Raw genomic sequence first — 21,094 nt, 5'->3', positions numbered from 1 at the left:
AGGAGAAGGGAGGAGACGGGGGGGGGGGTGATGAGGAGAGAGAAAGAAGCAAGAGTGCGGCGGACTAAGGGGGATTATGTGAGAGATGCCGCTTTCTGCCTCTCTTGAGCAGCAACGATTTGGGCTGATTGCTTCGGCTTCTTTAGTCTCACCTCAAAGCTTTCTTCACTCTTGTAAGCTTGTCGTACGGTAAAAACAAACGCGCGCCTCCTAGCTAGCCACTTCCCGAGAGTCGCTCGCAGGGAGCTAGCAGGCTAGCTTTTAAAATGCAGGCGCTAATGTGTTCTAATGCACGGTAATTTTCCGAGATTGGTATGTGCATAATCTATGGGAGAGAATAACTCGAACGCCTGGACTGTTTGAGAGCTGGGGCCGGCGGCGGCGGAAGGTTTACACTGACGGCGGCCCAAGCAGCCCTAATGCATGCAAAGTTAACACAATAACATCACTTAATTATTTGGCCAGCCCATAAATCTCTCAGTTATGAGGCTTCAGAAGGGCCCTACTAGATTGCAAAACGAGACTAAAATTTCAGCAGCTGCGGTTTCGAGGTGACCAGATGCTTGCTCTTTCAAAGAACGGGGAAGAAGGGAGTGTAGAACCCCTGGGTCTGGGGGGTGAAGATTGTTATTGAAATTCACAGCCCGGCAAACTTCTCCTGGGGACAAGGTGTATGCAATAAGTGGAGACAGTATCCGCGGATCTTTCCTCTAGCAACACACACACACACACACACACACACACACACACACACACACACAGACACACACACACGCGCGCGCACACACACAGACTCACACACGCACAGACACACACAGACACACGCACGCGCGCGCGCGCGCGCACACACACACACACACACAGAGAGAGAGAGAGAGAGAGAGAGAGAGAGAGAGAGAGAGAAAGAGAGAGAAAGAGTCGTTCACTCATATCGCTTTTCTGGAATCCTTAAGAGGACTGTTCACCCTAGGTTACTACCGTGGGTAGGTAACCATAGCCTCCTCTGGTATTTACATTCTACAATCCGAGCCTGGGGCATTGACTACCTGGGAGAACGCTCTCTGAAAGCTGCAGCTTTCAAAAGTACACTTTCATCTTCCTAGAATTACCGTTGTTTGACAAACCCAGGTCGGGAGGTCGGAGTGGAGGAGATTTCCGCGAACTGTGTGGGGGTTGAGGGGGTGGTTGAAGACAGCCAGAGAGGCCGACACTGTGCACTGAAAGCCGTAAAAGCAATAGATTCTTCCAAAGCAGGTTGCGCTCCGTTTGCCTCCGAAGATTCAAGCGAGCTGAGGTTGCGCAGATGTTGCCTTTGTTTAAAGAGACAGTAATTAAGGACAGGGTGGACATAAGTTTGAGAAGCGTGACCTATTTTCTTTTGATCAGCTGTCAAAAGAAGAGCAGGGGGTCTTCTTAAGACTGCCCCCTCCGACCATTTCCAGCTGTTAGAGAAAACTTGATAAGAAAACAAGGACAGCCCACAATACTGTATGTGCCTTCTTGGGACTAGAGAATGGTTTGATTCATTTGGACAACAGTTCTTCTCGAAGTGACCTTTTCTGCTGCTCTGTCCTCTTTTCCAGCCACAGACACACCCTACTTACCACCCATGAATGTCCGGTGATGTTGTTCATAGATCAACTTTGTTGAGCTTTTGGTCAACATGCTGCCAATTATTCTTTCCAATAGCATCCTCTAGGACATGGGTAAGAAAGAAGCTTGGGTAAGAAAGAAGCACGCCCCAGGTCGCTAGTTTCCTAGCTATTCACATCTTTATTGTTATAAAAGAGACGAGTGAAATAATGTAGTTTTCTACACTCTGGCTTCGTCCCCTCATGCATCCTTCCCTGTATCTCTGGTGACTGGACCCAGGGAAATACGAATTAGCTAATGTCTGAAATACACACCTAGTCAAACAAAAGTTCTCCAGACAGCAACCTGCTTTGGTCCCCTAGTGTTCATTGATAGAACCCCCCAAAACAACAGGGAAGGGCAGGGCTGGGAAAAGTCTCTCTGGTGGACTCTAGTGCAGAAGGTATCTTACAGTTGCTGTTGTCCTGGTTCCAGGCTCAAGGAGTAATCAGTGACCCCTAGGCTGGTGCTTCATGCAAACAGAACCCTAAACATATAAATTTTCATTTAAATATTTCTTTCAAAATGCTAAACTAATTCGCCAGACCACCAAGATAACTCTGCTCCTGGGAATTACGTTTCCGTGCTGTAGAGCCGAGAGCAGCAAGGTGAGTTGCGTTTTTCTCGCTGCTGCCTGGCTTCCTCCTCTCCCCCTCCTCCCTTTCTCCCTCCATCCCTCTCCCCCCTCCTCTCAATCAATATTGACGATCTCAGGAAAATCGTGAAATCGAATTGGGCTTCTTTGTGTATAATTTCATTGGGTTAAATTAGAGCAGATTTTTTTTCCACGATGTTTTTCTAATAGCTTTGACGGTTTATATTCCAACTCAGAACCTAATTAAGGGGGAAATGAAAGGGCTTGTTTACTTAGCACTCTAATTTTTACTGATTTAGGTTTCACATGCCCCCTTCCCTTCCTTCCTAAAGAGGGAACATGACTTATCTTCCACTTAGACAATTTTAATTGTAGCAATAGTAGTGAAAATTTGTAATGTGTTGGTGATGCTTTCTTATTATTATGTCTTTGATAAAACAAAAGGAAAGGGCTGCTTTTTAGTCAGCTCTTGTTTAACCCCATGCTCTGCCTTAAGCTTAACAAGTTCTTTAGGTCAGGGGTTTGCCTTTTAATGTGAACTTATATGCCCCTCTCCCTCCTTCCCCAGCATTTGATTCACAAATAGTCTATGGAAATGTCCTGCCACAATAGCCTGTTCCTGTTAGAATCCAAGGACCTGTGTCAGGCATTGTGTCAGGACCTGGAGGATTCTACTTCTCCGGTATATCACATCTGCAGGTCAGATGTCCTTTACAGTCAGAAATGTGAATGAGTACAGATAGAATGTTCGACTAGGTTTTTTGTTTTTTCATAGTAGGAGAAAAAGAACTCCGAGCTTAAGTTAGAAATGTTACGAAAACACTGAAAATACTATCCGTTTTTCATTTGTATTTTTTTCCATGTTAAAACTGGGGAGATTCAGTTAAAACAGGAACCCCATGAATTATTCACGAAAAAATACAAACAGACCCCCTCCCCAAAGTCAATACCCTCCGGATAAGATACCATCGGGTCTTTTTTTAAAGCACAACAAAACAAACAGACAAACAAACAAACAAACAAACACCCCCAGGAGTAGCTATAGTTCTGTCTAGGAAGGCTAGAAAAAAAACACAGAAACACTCAGAATGTATTCGGGTTTTATACTGGCCCCAATACATTCATGCTCCAGCTAGGTTTATCTGAACAGTACCAAAGGGGGTGGGGGGAGATGATGGTGGGCTGTTTGGGGCTATTTTATTTTTGCCCTTCCCCAAACCATCTGGCGTGTGAGTGTAGGGGTATTGATCAGGGTCTGTGAGATGCAGACCCCATGCCAATCCACAGCCTTTCTGGGAATCAACATCGCCCATGAATTGCAGCTGTCTGCGTAGCTCCGGGACAAAAATCGTCACACGCACAAAAAAGTACCCCCCTTATCAAACACACCATCCCTTCCTGGGTAAGTCAATATCATTTCTTTGTCATTGTTCGAGGGAGGATTATTCAGGAGAAAGTTTTTGTTGCTTCTGTGTAGCTGCTTCTGCTGCTACACCAGCCTTTCTTTTTCCTCCTTCCTTCCTTTCCTCCTTTCTTTCCTCCCTTCTTTCCTTCTTTCTTTCTTTCTTTCTTTCTTTCTTTCTTTCTTTCTTTCTTTCTCTTTTAGGGAAGGAGAGCAATTTCCTAGCCATTGAATGGTAATAGTTTTCCAGTAAGGCCTCAAGCATTTATATAAATCGTACAACAAACGCTGTTTCAATATTGTGGGGGGGGGGCGGAATTTCAAGAAGAGAAAGACATTTCTTATGTTGTTATACACAAATAATGGTGGTGATAATCGAGGCTTCCTTTTAACGACAGAGAGTCTTCTTCGCTTTTCCTCAGAGTCCCTTGTAATGAAGACCCGGCCGGCGAGGCTCTGCGATTACACGATTACACGTGCAGATGCATGGTGGGTGTTTGTGGCAGAGAGGGAGGCTTCAGAATTGTGGCTCTGTTTGAGATCTCCATTAACTTCAATTTTCTTGTGTCTGAAAGCTCGGGCTGGTTGAACACGGGAAGGAGAAAACTAAAACTAAAGCGTAGGGCCAAGTCTCTCGAGCTTCTCAGCCTGAAAAAAAGAAAAATCTATCAAGGCTTTTCAGATGTCCTGCTGGGTCTAGGAAATTTAAAACAACAGACGAACAAGCAAACAACAAACAAATGAATCATTAAAGTTTTTTTTTCTGTTGATTGAGGCCAAATCAGTTTTTTCGTGTGTGTGTGTGTGTGGGGGGGGGTGCCCTTTCTTACGAATCATATGAAAAGTAAAATCTAGGCATGCAGATCCTTCAAAAAGCCTGCTCCTAACTTGTATCACTGGCAGAAGACAGTTTGCTTAGGGATGAAGACAGCTATTTTTTTTCTCGTCTTTTTTTCCTCCAGCTTATTTGGCCTTTTGGGGGTTGGAGGTGGGTGGGAATGAAGCTATGAAAGCCTGCTTCAGGAGAAGCATTTTCTTGGAGCCACAAGCTCAATTCTAAGGCTGGAAGGTGGAGTTGGATGGGTGGGTGAGGTGGGGTTATGCTTGAGAGCAGGCTGGAAGGGGCAACCAATCAACCAGTGGGCCCACCTGTTTAGTTTTACACCCAGGGACTAGGTTGGCTAATGCTAATCCTTCTCTATTCCCATAGATTGGAGACTGCTAAAGTTTGGTGCCCAGCTTCTCTCTAGCTGTGCACTGTCTCTCTGGCTCTCTCTCCCCTCTCCCCGCTTTCTCTCAGGCTGAAGGAGTTCTAGCAACAGAGGGTATTGGAGCCTCTGAGCTGGACAGACCATAGCTGAATCTTGATAGTATAGACTTTGTCAAGACACCTTTCTTGTCCAGCCCACCATACCCTTTCCTGGTGTGTGTGTGTGTGTGTGTGTGTGTGTGTGTGTGTGTGTGTGTGTGTGTGTGTGTGTGTGTTAGGCTGCCAACATTGCTGAAGCTTCTTGGAGAAACACTTTCCCCCTAGTTAAAAAAAAAAAGTAATCGTAATAAAGTGTATGGAGAAAGTTGAGGGCTCTAATTAGAAGACTTCTTTGGGTGAGGGAAGAGCTTGTGACAGTTGAGATGAGAGATGGTTACTTTTCTTGTAAACAACTTGAAACTTTTAAATAAACAACTTGAAACCCAAGGGCAAGGAATTCCCCAACCAGACTGCCTGGACTTCAAGTTCCCCAGTCCAACGGCACCAGTTTTCAGTTCCCGTTTACCTGTCACTTTAGCCTCAAAGTCAGTTTAGGGTTGGTAAATGACTTCCGTTACACCTTCTTCTTAAAGAGGGTTTCCAGATGTACTGCTCAAGTAGGCTGAAGATAAAGTTTTCCTTTTTTGTCAGTTGTCACCTTTCAAAAGGAGATTGGGCATGAGGTCCCTTTGTCTGGGTCAAGTTGCGCGTGAAATCTTTTTGTTGTCTTTTCTAAAGAAAGGCAAAAGTTGCAGTTGGTTGTGAAAAGGACAAATTTAGCTCCTTGAAAATGGAACAGTTTTTAAGTTGCCCGGAGACACTAAATACAGCACCACTGCTCTTATTGTCCTCTGAAAACCACCATTTATTTGTTCGTCAAATAACACGTTTTGAGGGTTTAGCATTGTTTATTCATTACTACGAATACCTAGTACTTTCTCAATAAAAACGAGAGTTTAAAATATCTTTAAATTGTGTAGGTACCACAGGAGAAGATTTTTTTGAGCTTAAAGTATTTTAGACACTGGCCAGAATTGAAACTGGAGAAACAGAATTTTCGACTTAAAATATATATATTTATTCGGAAACTAATAAAACAGGGGGTTTAAGAATATTTATGTGAATCCGTTTTGTTTATTAAAATCGTACAATTTTAAAGACTTTTTAACTCTCTGCTCTCACAGAAATTAAAAAAAAAATCGTATCGTTCCGAGTTATCTTTCGAGCTAATACTATTAAAAGGCACCAAGCATTTTGAGGTTGTTTTAGGAGAAATTTATGCGCGCAAAACTGTCTCGATGTCACCTTAAGAATTCTGAATCGTTTTGCTTGCAAACGCTTGTAATTTGAAATCAACACTGGCGGCCGCGCGAGTTGCAGGTGACCAAGGGGCTGTGGTCAACCTAGTAGCCGGACTTGTCCTGGGAACCAGAGAGCTCTCCGGCCGGACTTAATTGGTAGGACTGCGGAGAAGGAAACTGAGCTCCGAAGACCTTCAGATCCCGGGCTGAGCGAACCAATCGGCCACCCTGCGAATTGGAGGGCCGTGGAGACCTGTTGGCCCCAAGGACATAGCGTTTGCTTCGCGGAACGCCCGGACGTGGAGCCGACTGAGTGGGCTAGTGGTAATCCAGACCATAGGGGTGGGGTTGGAGATAAGCCAGGAGGGCGTCGAGGCCCTGGGGATAGGTGTGGAGGCCCTGGTGTACAGGGAACAGGCTGGGTACCAGATCTTAAGAAGCCCCCACATTCTTCAGAAGGCGGATACCGTAGGGACTGGGCAACGTGGCCCAGGGCGTTGGCCTCCAGCCTGAGGGTGGTTGGAGGCCGGAGGTCCTTGAGGCTGGTATCAAGGTTGTGGGGGTGGCTGGTGCTCAGGTCATGGAGGCAGGGTGGACGTGGAAACGGTGGGTGCGGGATTGAGGCTGTGGAGGGTAGGTTGGAGACCCTGAGGGATAGCATGCGGGCTGTCGGAGGATTGCTGTGCAGTCTGTAGGGCCTTGAGTGAGCGGTTCTGATTGCCAGCCAGTCGAATCCCGCTGGTGAAGGTTTCCTTCATGAGGAGGGGACGGCGCGGCCCAGCCAGTAGAGAGGAGGGGGAGGGAGAAGGGAGGAGATCAGGATTGATGTCTAAATCAATGCCGTTTCTAGGCGCTTCTATCTTCCTCAAAGGCAACTGGCCTTCAGAGGGTGGATTTCCTGTTCCTTCGGAAAGTCGGGCAGAGAAGGGTGTCTGCATAAAAAGCGACCGCAGCTCCGAGCGAGGGACTTGAGTGTGAGTGTGCTGGTTGGATCAAAAGGAAGGCGCTGTCGAGCCCGGGCAAGGCCTCTATGGAGCGCTCCACTTTTCCTCACCTTCCTCAGCAGCCAGGCCGACTCCCAACACCTCCAATCACATCCAGAAAGGCGCCCCCTCCAGACAGCTCTCCCAGCCTAGGCGCAGGCAGGCGGTCCTCTTAGCTTCCCAACAACTCCCAGTTTGAACGATCTAGGAGGGGCCCCCTATATCCCAACGCCAGGCAGGCCTGGCTGCCTCTGATTTAATTATTCACTGATGAATCAGACAGCTGCAATTGTGAAAAATCAGCGCCCACTATCGATTCCAGAGCCGAATGGGGGTGGGGAGGCTGCGGGGAAGGCAGAAGAGTGGCTGGGCCCTGGGGTGCCCTCGACCCCGCGACCTCAGCGGGAGGATGGGTTAGGCGCGGTGCTCCGGACCTAGGAGAGCGCTCCACTCCCCTCGGGCGGGCTCTCGGAACTCAGGGAGCAATGGGGCAGCTGTCCCCACCCACGCCTGACCGGAGAGGGAGAGGCGGACTCCCAGCAACAAGTCCCTGAGTCTCCGCAGCTGCCAGGGCAGTGGGTGGCCTGGTACTCTTGTACCAGTTCTGAGAGATGAATGTTTGTCCTGCGGAGAAAGAAATACCCGTGTCCTCAGAGCAAGGAGCATCAGTGTTGAGTACAAGGTAAAGGGCCAGTATAGTTTGAGCAGCATAACAGATGCTACAACAGAGGACGTGGTCTGATGAATTGACCCAACGCCTTTGTCTTCCTATCTACACTAGACAAGCACAGAAGCCAATACATAGGCTTCACGTCTCTTATTGGTCTACTGAAAGACATGTATATGGATTTTCGTTACAATTTGAACTTATTTTTATAACTCATTTTTACAGAAATCACGTTATGCACGACAACCAAGTCAATTAAGCACTCTTCCAGTATTTCTTTCCCCCCAATCTTTTAGAAACTACTGTTAAGTATCAGCGACCTTCTGTGGGAAGTGTTCTTCTAGGTTTATTGGGATAGGGTTGAGCATCAGCTCCCTGGAGATCGGGCATGGCAGGAGTGGGGGTGGGGGTAGCTAGCACTGAATCCTTCCGCTGTGCGAGCAGTGTTTTCAGAAAATGGCCTTTTCTTTCTTCCTCACTGGACTTGGCTTAGTGAATTTTAAATTTGGGGTAACCTAGTTTGGGGGGTTGTGCTCACATAAACCAGCAGGACACACTCCGGTAAATTCTTTATCTTGGTGTAAATTGATAGCAAGATGGTAGAATTCTTAGGGTCATTCTGAACACCAAGTCTTTTACATTTTAAACGGGTAGGTTTGTGACACTCCCTATGCAGATTATTTTAGGAAAGAGGAGACCTCTAAGGACATGGGATAGGTGAAGATGTTCTTGAGAATCTACAGATCAAACGATCTGTCCTGGTTTAATAGAGCCAGTGAAAGCAGATGTGTGTGTGTGTGTGTGTGTGTGTGTGTGTGTGTGTTAGTACTTTTTGTTTCCCCCCCTTCCCTTTCTCCAGGTCCCCCCCCAACCCCATCCATACACTTAGCACACCTTCAGATGTTCTCTTAGAAAACATTTATCTCTCTTTCATACCCCTTCTTTCTGGTTTCAACTCCCCAGACCATATTCTAAGTTTCCCTCTTTCTTTGTTTCAGCCATCCGGAATGTTATGACAGACATTTCACAGAACACTTGGGAGAAATAATATCAAGCCTAGTTTAGGTTTTTTAAAGTTTTTTTTTGGTTGTTGTTTGTTTGTTTTTATTTGACTCATATCAAAAAGAGCCTGCCTTTGTTAAGTATGATAACTTATCTGGAATGTAATTGGAACAAGGTCAAAAAGAGTGGAAATTGTAGTGTTGGACATAACATAATAGGTAATTGATCCTGTTAGCCTAGTTTTCAACCTAAGAAATAATTGAGTGTCTACTGTAAGTCTGCTAGTGGTTTTGCTTGTAACAGAAGCTGTCTTACACTAACACACTAACGTCAGAGGGCAAGAACTTCCATGGACTAAAGCAGATAGCAGACAGAACTATAGGAAAGCCAGAGTACAAACCCGGGAGGGAGAACAAAGCACCGGAAGGAGCTAGGATCTTGCCACAGGCTGCTGAGCAAGCGTTTGCTTATGCCGTATTCCAGCTGCTTCCATTAAGAGTAGCTCCATCCGGGGCTGGGGATTTAGCTCAGTGGTAGAGCGCTTACCTAGGAAGCGCAAGGCCCTGGGTTCGGTCCCCAGCTCCGGAAAAAAAAAAAAAAAAGAACCAAAAAAAAAAAAAAAGAGTAGCTCCATCCTATCCCTTAACTTTTTGTCACTTTTACAAGAGCTAGCTCCGCGTGTTTGTGTGTGTGTGTGTGTGTGTGTGTGTGTGTGTGTGTGTGTGTGTGTGTTGTGTCCTACGCTGCTAGGACTGGAAACAAGAGCACCATATTCCCTCTTATAGTGTACACATCAGGTTATTTCTTTGAAGAGGGAGAGCATTTGGGTATCGGGAACAAAGAACACCCAGAAGTATGTAAGCACACGCGTGCTCTAGTATGTAAGCACATGTGTGCTCTAGTATGTAAGCACATGTGTGCTCTAGTATGTAAGCACATGTGTGCTGTGGGTAGAACAGGGAACAGTCTGGAGGTGGTCGTTTTCTCATAGACCTTGCATTTTCAGTAAGCGATCTCTCTCTCTCTCTCTCTCTCTCTCTCTCTCTCTCTCTCTCTCTCTCTCTCTCTGTGTGTGTTTTAATGTAAAGAGTAAAGCAACAAGGAATTATCCAGATCCCATTTATAAAACAATAGGCTGTTTTAATCTTTTGGTATGACTGTCTGTTCATCAGGAGAACACAAAAATTATTGGTTCAGGAGGCTCATATGTTTAGTCAATGACCCTAAATCTCAAGGTCAAAATGGGCAGGGACCAGCATTTTAGTCCTTTCTTATTATTGGCCAGCTAGTTGATGAAGGGCGTTGCGGTTCTCCAAGGTCCCCTGTATTTAAAACCTTACTGACATGGGTCAACTGTGATGAAAATGGAGTCTTTAAGTTTCTTTATATTTTTACTTTTTGTTACAATATTTTTACCAATTTTTTTTGAAAATTTCATACGTTTTCTGACCATACCACCCTCCCCAGTCCCTCCTGCAGTGCATTTCCTCATTCTTACCTCCCTCCCAACCGACACTGAGTTTTCATTTATTTTCCCATCCAGTCCGATGTGTGCTTTCTAACTAGTCTCAGGAGTGAGGCAAAATGGGGTCTAGATGATTGGGCTTACTCTCCGTGGGCTCTTTAGGTGCCTTGATTCTGAATCCAAACGGTTTTAGGACTTCTTTTTTTTTTTAAGATTTATTTATTTATTATATATAAGTACACTGTAGCTGTCTTCAGACACACCAGAAGAGGGCATCAGATCTCATTACAGATGGCTGTGAGCCACCATGTGGTTGCTGGGAATTGAACTCAGGACCTCTGGAAGAGCAGTCGGTGTTCTTAACCTCTGAACCATCTCTCCAGCCCGGTTTTAGGACTTCTGGTCTTAAAAAGTTATTTCTGGGGGACTGGAGAGTTGGCTCAGCAGTTACGAGCACTCATTGCTCTAGTAAAGGATCTGAGTTTGGCTCTCAGTGTCCATGATGTCTCTCCGCTATCCATGACTCCAGTTCCGGGGGACCTGATGTCCATTTCTGGCATCTTCCAGCACCAGGCACAGGTATACTTGCACTCATGCAGACAAAACACTAATACACATGAAATGAAATGAAATAAAATGAATCCCCCACCCCCCTTCTTTTTTTGAGACAGGGTTTCTTTGTGTAGCCCTGACTGTCCATGAACTTGCTCTGCAGACCATGTAAATAAACCAGGCTCGTCTAGAACTCAGAGACCAGCTTGCTTCTACCTCTGGAGCACTGGGATTAAAGGGGTGACCACCACCACCTGGCTTAAGAGAAATCCTTTTTTAAAAAAAAAGTTATTTCTGATGGATAGATTGTAAGAAATGACCTCACATCCTGGAAGGCCTTCAGTGTTCTCTTTTTCAAAGATAAATCTCATTTCTGGCTCCGCATGATGCTTGTCAGTGGATAGCTGTCACTTTCAGTTCCCGGTGGTAACAGTTGGCTTTTTTCCTGCAACTCATTTTCAGACTGAAAATTCAGAAGTAACGAACAGAGGCTGTGAGAGAACCAGAGACTATCGTAATTTGAAGTGATTGTTTCAGTTCATGCCACTTCTTGGGGTGTACTATAGATTTTTAAGTATTTCCTTCAAAAATAATTTTAAGCTGTTTGGGGGAAAAAAAAACCCCTGCTGGACAGGGTGAAATCCTTCCATAAAACTCTTGTTTCTTCAACATAGAACTATACTGACATTTATTCTAGCATCAAAGTACCTTTGACTGGAAAAGGCTAGGGAGCAGTTGCAAGGGTCATGTTTAACATTAGGCTTGTTACCCAATATAAGCAAACAACAGCAGCCCTTCATGTCTTTGCATCCTTGGTGTACTAAAAAACTTGGGCATTGATCAAATAAACATACCTTAAACTTGCTTTCTGTATTAGTCCTCTGTATGACCCATTTAAAGAGGTGAACAATCTCCTTAGACATCCAACAACCATCTAAAGATACAAACACAAAATACTGATTTCTACATATTGGTGTAACTTAGAGGCGGGGGGGGGGGGAAGCTGGGGTGCCACCCTGCCACTGGGTGCTAAAAGAATCTTTTGACTCTTAATGAGTCGAGATTTTTTTTTTCCTCCTGGTTTGTTTGCCTGTTCTCTCATCTACTTCAAATCCATTAACAGCACATTTGCCAACTTCCTGGATGAGATTCATAGTAGGAAATGGTCTCTCTCTCTCTCTCTCTCTCTCTCTCTCTCTCTCTCTCTCTCTCTCCCCCCTCCACCGTGAGTGCACCTGTCTATGTGTGTGTGTGTCTGTCTGTCTGTCTCTCTGTCTCCTTCTCTATCCTCCCTTCCTCTTTCTTCAGCAAGGATTATTTTAATTTAAAAAATTTCCCCCTTAAAAGGACATTTATTTATTTAGTGTGTATGTGTTCAGGCCCGCGGAGGTCAGAGGACAACACACAAGAATCACTTTTTGCTTTGTGGCATGTGGGTCCCCGGGATTTAACTCAGGCTTGGGACTGTTGAGAAAGACCTTTACCTGATAGGAGACATCTTGATAACCTGAAAAAAGTAAAAACATTTTAATTGACAGAAATTGTATATACTTAGGATGTGCCGCATGCAAGTCTGAAATGTGTGTATAACGGAGTGGCTCAATGGAGCTAACTAACATACGTGTTAATTCACTGTGTGTGTATTCAGAATGTTGAGTTGACATGGAACAATATACATTTCGAGTTTACATTTTTCAAACTGAAACTTCATAATCTTGGACTAAGTCTCCCCGAATCTTCCCAGCTGCCACGCTCTTGACCCTGGCAATCACCATGACACTTCTTCCTGTAAATTTGACGTTTTAAGATTCCACACATAAGGGCAACCATGCATGCCATTCTGTATGCAGCTTGCTTCTCTTAAAGTGGCTCTCCTGGGTTCATCTGCATAAAACCACAGACCATCTATTACTCAGTGTGTAGTGTACTCTGAACTATTCATATTCCTGCCACAGTTCCTCTCTCCACCCATCTATTGGTGGACACTGAGTGTGATTCCCTGTTTAGGTTATTAAAATTGCTTCAGCCAACATGAGACTAATTAACAGTATATCTCTTTGATATGCTGATCTCATGTCATTTGTAAATTTCTGGGACATCTGGTAGTTCTTTTACATTTCCTAAGAGAGGCATCTCTTAAATATATCCTTATAGGAAAACTCAGTTTAGATTAATTCCGGTGCTGCAGGAACACGCTGTTTTCTCCTCAGTGCTTGCCCCCTCGCCCTCACAGGCTCATTTCCTACATGCCATCGGAGGCTTGGCCTGGCACTGCAGTTTGTGTGTATAGTATTGATATATCATCTTGTTAGGTGATATTTCGGGGTGCTGCCATCCAAAATGTTCCAGTGGCAAGTCACAGGGCTTTTGGTTCTCCTTCGTACAATGCTTTCAGTAAAATCTTGGCCGAGGGTTAGGGGTTTGGGAGTTTAGAGTTTCTATTCCGGAATGTCGAAGCATGAAAACTCGTTTATGCTTTACCTCCGACGCAGAACCTGTAAGTCATCGTGTGCAGTCTTTTCAGTGCCTCTGTAGCACGTCACATGAGTTTAAGTGTGTAATTTCCACCTGCGGAACCATGCTGGCACGTGTACCAAGCAGATTTTCGGACCAAGCATGCTCGATCTGTGTTAGTACAAGCATAGTTGTCTTTTGCGGTGCAATCTACTTTAGATGGCATTTCGAAAACTATGGTATAAAGCTGGTAAAGATGCTAGCTGCTGAGCCTTGTGCTCTGAGCTCAGTCACGTGGTAGAAGGAGGGAGGCAACCCCATAAAGCTATCTCCAGACCTCACCTTCTACACCCGCTTCGTAACACACACACACACGCACAGACACACACACACACACGCACAGACACGCACACACACACGAATGCATGCACACACACACAAACGCATGCACACACACATGCACACACACACACGCACAGACACATGCATATGTGCACACACACTCACACACAGAGTAATGTAATTAAACACAAAAGAAAAATACAATGCGCATCTTATAAGGCAGAGAGTGGGTTCCCTATATTCTAAGCTGTTGATCCATTCATTTCTGGACACCTCACTTAAAGCTTAGATAAATTACAGCTCAGTCCAGACTATCAGACTAAGGAAGAAGAAATCCGTTTCCTGTAGAAAAGCTGGAGCAGAAGTTCAGCTTGGAGGAGAGGGAAATGACCTGGCACCACGACTGTCCTCTCAAATATTTGACTCTGTCACACGGCAGGGACAGGCCACGTAGCTTTTCCTACCCCCAGTTCAGATTTAGGAGCAAAGGGTAACACAGGCTGCTTTGGATTTCAGTGATTACGCTTGCCAGAGAGCACGGCATGTTGCCACACAACAGCGTGAGTTCTTCACGTGTAAGGAGTGTTTCACCAGGGTTCTGCGACTGCTGGGTGAGGGTGCATTAGTAGGTAGCAGTATAGGCAGGCAGCAGGTTGAAGTAAGCCATCCCTAATTGAACCACGGGATTTGCTTAATCGAGTATTTGAGAAAAATAAGCAGTGAAAGGGATTTGATTTAGATAGCTTAAAAAAAAATAAACCAGCATCGAACATTTTCAAACTTATACATTTTACGTACGCATGCCGAGATCTTTTCTCTCGCAGAACACTACAAATGCCTTTCTTTGAAGAAATATAAATTCATTATTTATTTGTTGCATGGATTTCTACAGTTAAATAAAATCTCCGGACAGCCAATCACGTTTGGATTTTGTTTGTTGAAATAAGCTTAACTGATATGAGACTTCTATCATCTTTGTTCTACTTACAAGCAATATTTACACAGCTGGGCAAGGTGGTACCCACCTTAACGTCCTCCCAGCACTCTGGAGGCAAGGGCAGGCATATCTCTATGAGTTAGAGGCAAGCCTGGTCTATACGGTGAATTTCAGGCCAGCAAAGGCTACATAATGGGACCATGTCTCAAAAACTAAACAAAACAACATCTGCACACACACACACACACTCACACACACTCACACACTCACACACACACTCACACGCACTCACACACTCACACACATACACACACACGCGTGTGCACACACACTCACACACACATGTCTGCAGATATGGTTCTGTGTTTAGTGAATGGTTGCTGACTCAGACCCTGCTGGAAGCTAGTAATATATGATACCATGAATAGCTTTCAAATATCTGAGAAACTTCAAGTGCATGTCCAAGAAATCTACCTCAAGGATTGTGCCCTAGCATAGCATTAGGAGTCATACAATTAGATATTTCTTTTTCTCACAGAGGGACTTAAATTCATTGGCCTGAAATGTAGGTAATAAGCCAGAGTCCTACTCACCCATGCTAGAATAATTCTCAAACATGATAACCAAGCCTGTAAAAGTTGCCACAGAAAGCGTTTACTCTACCAGCCAAACCCATACTATATAATGAAGCTGTGAGTTGTTCTGCTATTTCTACGTTTACTTTATAAAGAGATTGGGCAAAATGGCCGGTGTCGAGGGTCTCTTCCCAAAGAATAGGTGACATTATTTAATGCTGGCTGTGGGTGACAAAGGCATACTTTGCTGGCCAGACAGGAGGATTTAGTATCGCACTAAATTAATGGCTTTTACTTTACATATCCTTCCTAAAACTATTACTCATTCTGCAGACATTTATGGAACACCTGATCCTGCTGGTCCTCAGCTAGGCAGGGCTTGTCACAGAGACGAATGAGACTTAAGACTGTACTCACTGTGATCACACATTCGTGGGCCTTTAGGAGAATATGCGAGGTGAGCTGGGAAGATGTTCCTACTTCTTCATAATTTTATTTTAACTTAAAATATTTGTGTATTTATCAATATCGCGTGCATGTGTGTGTGTGTGTGTGTGTGTGTGTGTGTGTGTGTCTGTGCGCATGTGCACACCTGTATCTGTGTGAATTTATGTGCAGGTGGCTTTGTAGACCCAAACAGGGCATCAGATGCCCCTGGAACTTGAGATAATAAAGAGAAACACCTGATGTGGGATCTGTATGTTCAGGTCTTCTGCAGAAGACTAGTCCTTATTGTTTCCATTTTATTGTTTTTAATAAAGGTTTTATTTATTTTATGTATGTGAGTACACCATCACTGTCCTCAGACGCACCAGAAGAGGGCATCAGATCCCATTACAGATGGTTGTGAGCCACCATGTGGTTGCTGGGATTTGAACTCAGGACCTCTGGAAGAGCAGTCAGTGCTTTTAACTGCTGAGCCATCTCTCCAGTCCCATTTTATTTTTTAAATATTTATTTATTTCATTTACATGAGTATAGAGTAGCTGTCTTCAGACATACCAGAAGAGGGCATCAGATCCCATTACAGATGGTTGGGAGCCACCATGTGGTTGCTGGGAATTGAACTCAGGACTCCAGAAGAGCAGTCAGTGCTCTAACCACTGAGCCATCTCTCCAGCCCTTGTTCCCGTTTTAAAGATGGAAAAGTGAAGCTTGGAATATATGTGCTTACTAAGGATTCCACATCTAATAAGCGTCACAATGGGACTTGAATCCAAGGATTCAGATTCTAGTTACATTTTTACCACAATAATGTCTACATCACTGAGAACTGCTGTTTGACATAACAAATGGCTCATTTCCTCATCAGCTCCGTAGCATGGACATTTATTTTTACTTGGCTCCCAGAATAATCGGTGCCTATATTTTGTGTTTAGAGATTTTTTAAAATTATTTTTTAATATTTTAAAAAAGATTTATTTATTTATGTATGGGCATACATTGCCACTCTCTTCAGACACACCAGAAGAGGGCATCGGATCCCACTACAGATGGTTGTGAGCCACCATGTGGTTGCTGGGAATTGAACTCAGGACCTCTGGAGGAGCAGTCAGTGCTCTAACCACTGAGCCATCTCTCCAGCTCCATCTTAAATATTTTAAATCAAAATAAAATTACGTTACTTTCCTTTCCTTTTCTTCTCCCACCCCTCCCAGATACCTTCTCATGATCCCCTGTGAACCCTCCCAAGTTGATGGCCTCTTTTTCTTAGACTTTGTTACCTTCATACGTATATGTATGTGCGTGTACACAAACGTGTATAAGGACAGTCTAATGAGTCTGTTTTGTTGGTGGTGTGTATATGGCCAAGGCTGGCCACTCTGCACTGGACAGGCAACACCGTGGCTCATCCCTGGACGAGGAGACTCTTCTCCCAACAGTCATTAGTTGTCTAGAGTTGGGACCCATGAGCATTGCCTGCCCCGTGAACACGTTCACTGATGGTACCAGTGTTCTGCTCTTATTTCTGTAGCCATTTCTAGGAGGGACTGTTTCAAGAAGAGTTCCTGATCATCTGGCTTTTACCATTTTTCTGCCCCATCTTCCTCCATGTTCCTTGAACCACAGATCCAGGAGCTGTGAAGTAAATGTACCTATGGGGCTGGACTCCCCAGGCTTCACTGACTTCAGCTGCCCATTGTGTCCAGAGTGGTTTTCTGTGGTGGTCTCTCTTTGCCGTCAAGAGTGTCTTCTTTGATGATGGTTGGTGGCCATACTTATCTGGGGTTCTAAGAATACGATTTAGAATGTGGTAAGGGATAATGCCAGTTTAGCAAAGTGGCAATAGTAGATCCTTTCCTAAGATTCTAGACTCAGATATATGTGCAAGAAATGACATATACAGATCCCGTACCCCTGACATGGCTTCTACGAATGGAAACACTACAGCATTAAACACAGTATTAGGATGCTCACAAGTAGAGACAGAACATGTCCTTCAGTTTCCTGTATTATTCTCTCACATCTCCATTATTTTTAGTTTTTTTTCAATTTAATGGCTTCAAGAATACACATAGGTACAGTCATAACAGACATGACTCTTTGAGATAGACTCTACCCTGCTTACACCTTCACAGACCCACCAGGGTTATCATGTGTGTGATTGGTGTGTTCTTCTTCATTGCTGAGTAATATTTCACGCTGAGATGTACCATGGGTGTTAACCTTTGTAATCATTCAGTTGCTAGTGACTGTTTCCAGCTCGAGGCTACTCTGACTATAGATGCTATGAATACACATGTTTCTGTCCGATTGGACACATGTCTGTATTTCTTTGGAACGAGCGCTTAGCAGTTGCGGTAGTTATTTGCCTGTTGCTGTGCTAAACCGGCAGGAACGAGGAAACGTATAGAAGAGAGTTTATTTGGGTTTCTGGTCCCAGGAGTATAGGAGTCCCTCATGGCAGGGAAACAGGGCAGCAAGTAGCAGGTAATGTGGCAGGGGCAGGGAGCTGAGCACTCTGCAGAGAGAGTGAACTGCACATGAGGTGAGACTATAAGCACTCAGAGCCGTCCTCCAATGACTTACTTTCTCCAGCAAGACCACATCTCCCAGACTTCTCCAAACAGCACCACCTACTGGCAAGTAAGTGCTCAAACATTGGAGCCTACGGAGAATACTCTCATTCAAACCTCTCTAGTGTAATTGGTGGGTTACCTCTCCAGTGCCTGTATTATTATTATTATTATTATTATTATTATTATTAATCATTATTTTATCATTATTATTAATTATTAAGCTGAGAACGACCTTGGATTTCTGGTCTTTCCTTGCTTCCATCTCGTAAGTGCTAGGATTACATGCCTAAACCGCCAGACCCCGTTTATGCCACGCTGATGAGATAGAACTTGCTGGGCAAGTGCTTTAACAGCTGAGATATAATCTCAGCCCACCTCCCTCATTTTACAAAGAAACCTCTACTCCGAGTGATTACCGATCCGGTTTCCCACCAGCAAAATGAGAGTAATTCAGTTTTATCGTTCCATTGCCAGCATAGATATTGTTGGGTGTTATTTTAGGTGGAGATGAGAAAAGTTTTTCAGCATGCAATAACTTCATGTATTAGGTTTCCCTCTCATGACATAACATGTTTTCATGAGCTTATTTGAAATCTATATGTAGTGTCATATATATGCATATGTCATGGAAATGTATGCTCATGTATCTTGCCTATTTTCAAGTGGCATGTTTAATAGTTTTGATTATTGGATCTTGAGAGTCCCTTTTGCTTTAGACAGTAGTTCTTCTGTTGTGTGTTATTTATAAGTATTTCCACCCACTTTCAGTGTTTCTGTTATCCTCTAAACATGAATTTTCACAAAGTAATTATTAGTTTTTAAGTTTAATTTATTATTTTTGCTTTTATGGACTATGGTGTTAGCTTCTAGGGTAAGAATAATTTGCCCTGGATCCTGGGGCTATTCTCAAACATTTTTCTTTTTCTATAGTTTTATGTTTAACATCAAATTTGTGATCCATTTTAAGCCATGTTTTGTATGAGGGAGATTTCAGCGTTTATTTTGCATATAAGCGAGTGTTTAATTTACTCAGCTCCATACGTTAGGAAGCCTACCTTTTCTCCACTGAATCATCTTTGTGCCATTGTGAGAAGCTGGTTTGACATATGCAGTGGGCTCTCTACTGATGAGCTCTCTGTTTCTGATAGATGTTTCCTTCCACAATTATGACATACTAGTGATTGTCGCAGCTATGTGAGTCTTGAAGTTAGGTAGACAAGTTATTACCATTGTCCTAGTCTCTTTAAAATTTTGTCTGAACCATTTTATTTTCTTTAACCTATTTAAATTTTAGGATAATTATGTGTATAGCTATAAGAACCTTCTAGAGATTATGGTAAGAATTGTTAAGCCATCTCTCGTTTTGGAGGCATGTGAAATCTTTGCTGTATTCATTGTTCCACAAGCACAACATGTTCATTTCTATCTAGTTTGGTTTCTTTTACTACGATCACTTGGTTTTCAGGGTAAATATCCTAGGTCTTTTTCCTCCTAAAAGCTTCACTTTTCTGGGTGGTAAGAATTATAATCACATCGTATTTTACATTTTGATATTCACATAATGTTGCTGTATAGAGTCCAATCGATGTCTTGTCATCTTTCGCAATTTATTAGTTCTAGTTTATTATTTTTTGTGGATTTTTTTGGATTTTCTATATACATATTTATGCCATCTACAAATAAAGACAGTTTTTAACTCATCCCTTCTGGTCTGCACAATTTGTTTTCTTTTTGCATTGTTCTCACTATGCTTTCTATGGTTAATACAATAATTGGTGACAGTGGGCCTTCTTGCTCTTAGTCCTAGCAGAAATATATGTCATTTTAAAAGAAAAAATCAGTTACTGTAATTTAGCTGTAAGGTTTTTGAGAAAAAATTTCTTTATATTCCTATGTTGAAAGATTTTTTGGATAGGTGTTCAATTTTAACAAATAAATTTTATGCACTGACTGATATGATTGTATAATTTTCTTCTTTATTCTGTTAATATAGTGGGTTACATTGATTGATTTTTCTAGCATTGAGCTAGTGTTCCTGGAATAAAACTCATTTGGCCATAGTTTATAATTTTTCCGTATACTGCTGGATTCTGTTTGCTAATGTTGTGTTAAAGATTTTCACATCTACGTTTATGAGGAACAATGATCCACACGTTTATTTTTTAAATGTCGTCTTTGTCTGCTTCCAATATCAGGATCATCTTAGCCTCATAAAAGAAATCGAGAAGACTTTTTATACTCTTAGAGACAGTGACAAAATATGGAGAAACAGAATGTTCTAGAGAAAAAATATGGAGGGTCTTTCAAACCGTTAAAGCAGAACTACGTTTGCATATGCCATGACAGGATGTGGGATCAGGTATGGCACAATTGACTGCGGTCTCCTGCTCATTGCAGTGGTTAACCATAGCTAAGATGTGGACTCAACCTAATTGTGCACTAAAAGATGAATCGATTGGAAATGTAACACACATGCATGCACACACATGTGCACACGTACCCATTACAGGTATATAATGTGTGTGTATATGCACACATGTATACATGTTCACAAAGCTACACCCACATAGGTCTTCACACAGTGGCATGTAATTAAGCCTTATAAGGTGAGGAAATATTGTCATCTATAGCAACAAAGATGAATTTGGAGAATATTATGTTAAATAAACCAGGCACAGAGAGGCAAATGCCTAAAATCTCATTTATATGTGGAATCCAAAATTGTCAAAATTCTTGAAATTCAAAGGAACAGAGAGTAGACTGGTATCCTAGCTCTCATTCTCTGGCTGTGATAAAGACCATGATTCAAAGCAACTTGGGGAGGAAAGGGTTTATTTGGTCAGCTTATCTTAACCCACAGCCAATCACTGAGGGAAGTCAAGCACAGACTCAGGAACTTCAGGAACTGAAGCAGAGTT

The 21,094-nt window shown here is 43.3% G+C and overlaps 1 protein-coding gene and 1 long non-coding RNA gene across 4 annotated transcripts; one reads left to right on the top strand and one right to left on the bottom strand.

Annotated features, from left to right (window-relative positions):
* The first annotated feature begins 49 nt into the window (after window positions 1-49).
* Window positions 50-4,397, top strand: RGD1562699. Of its 3 annotated transcripts, none has more exons than XM_039096683.2 (5): window positions 50-1,706; window positions 2,178-2,240; window positions 3,515-3,629; window positions 4,052-4,118; window positions 4,205-4,397. In XM_039096683.2, exons 1-5 carry the CDS (start codon window positions 1,614-1,616, stop codon window positions 4,371-4,373), a joined length of 507 nt encoding a protein of 168 aa, XP_038952611.1. In that variant the 5' UTR covers window positions 50-1,613; the 3' UTR covers window positions 4,374-4,397. The 3 variants fall into 3 exon arrangements, with proteins under 3 accessions (XP_038952611.1, XP_038952610.1, NP_001099611.1); XM_039096682.1 differs by having other exon boundaries at window positions 4,028-4,118; NM_001106141.1 differs by lacking the exons at window positions 50-1,706; window positions 2,178-2,240 and having other exon boundaries at window positions 3,525-3,629; window positions 4,028-4,118.
* LOC102553013 (uncharacterized) lies at window positions 2,400-7,667 on the bottom strand. Its single transcript, XR_361427.5, has 3 exons — window positions 7,234-7,667; window positions 5,405-5,610; window positions 2,400-4,277 (listed from the first exon to the last, which is right to left on the bottom strand). It is a non-coding gene; the product is annotated as an uncharacterized LOC102553013 (long non-coding RNA).
* Between the last annotated feature and the right edge of the window lie 13,427 nt (window positions 7,668-21,094).

This window comes from Rattus norvegicus, chromosome 18, assembly GCF_036323735.1.
Source record: "Rattus norvegicus strain BN/NHsdMcwi chromosome 18, GRCr8, whole genome shotgun sequence".
Taxonomy (NCBI): Eukaryota; Metazoa; Chordata; class Mammalia; order Rodentia; family Muridae; genus Rattus; species Rattus norvegicus.
Note: the sequence above shows the minus strand (reverse complement) of the source record. Positions and strands in the feature narration are given on the sequence as shown.

Excerpts from the sequence above, each read along its gene's own strand:
- RGD1562699 (XM_039096682.1), top strand. The coding sequence starts at position 1,614 with ATGTCCGGTGATGTTGTTCATAGATCAACTTTGTTGAGCTTTTGGTCA. Across the intron at positions 1,707-2,177 it reads TAGCATCCTCTAGGACATGG|ACCACCAAGATAACTCTGCT; the intron begins GTAAGAAAGAAG and ends CTAATTCGCCAG. Across the intron at positions 4,119-4,204 it reads ATTACACGTGCAGATGCATG|CTCGGGCTGGTTGAACACGG; the intron begins GTGGGTGTTTGT and ends TGTGTCTGAAAG.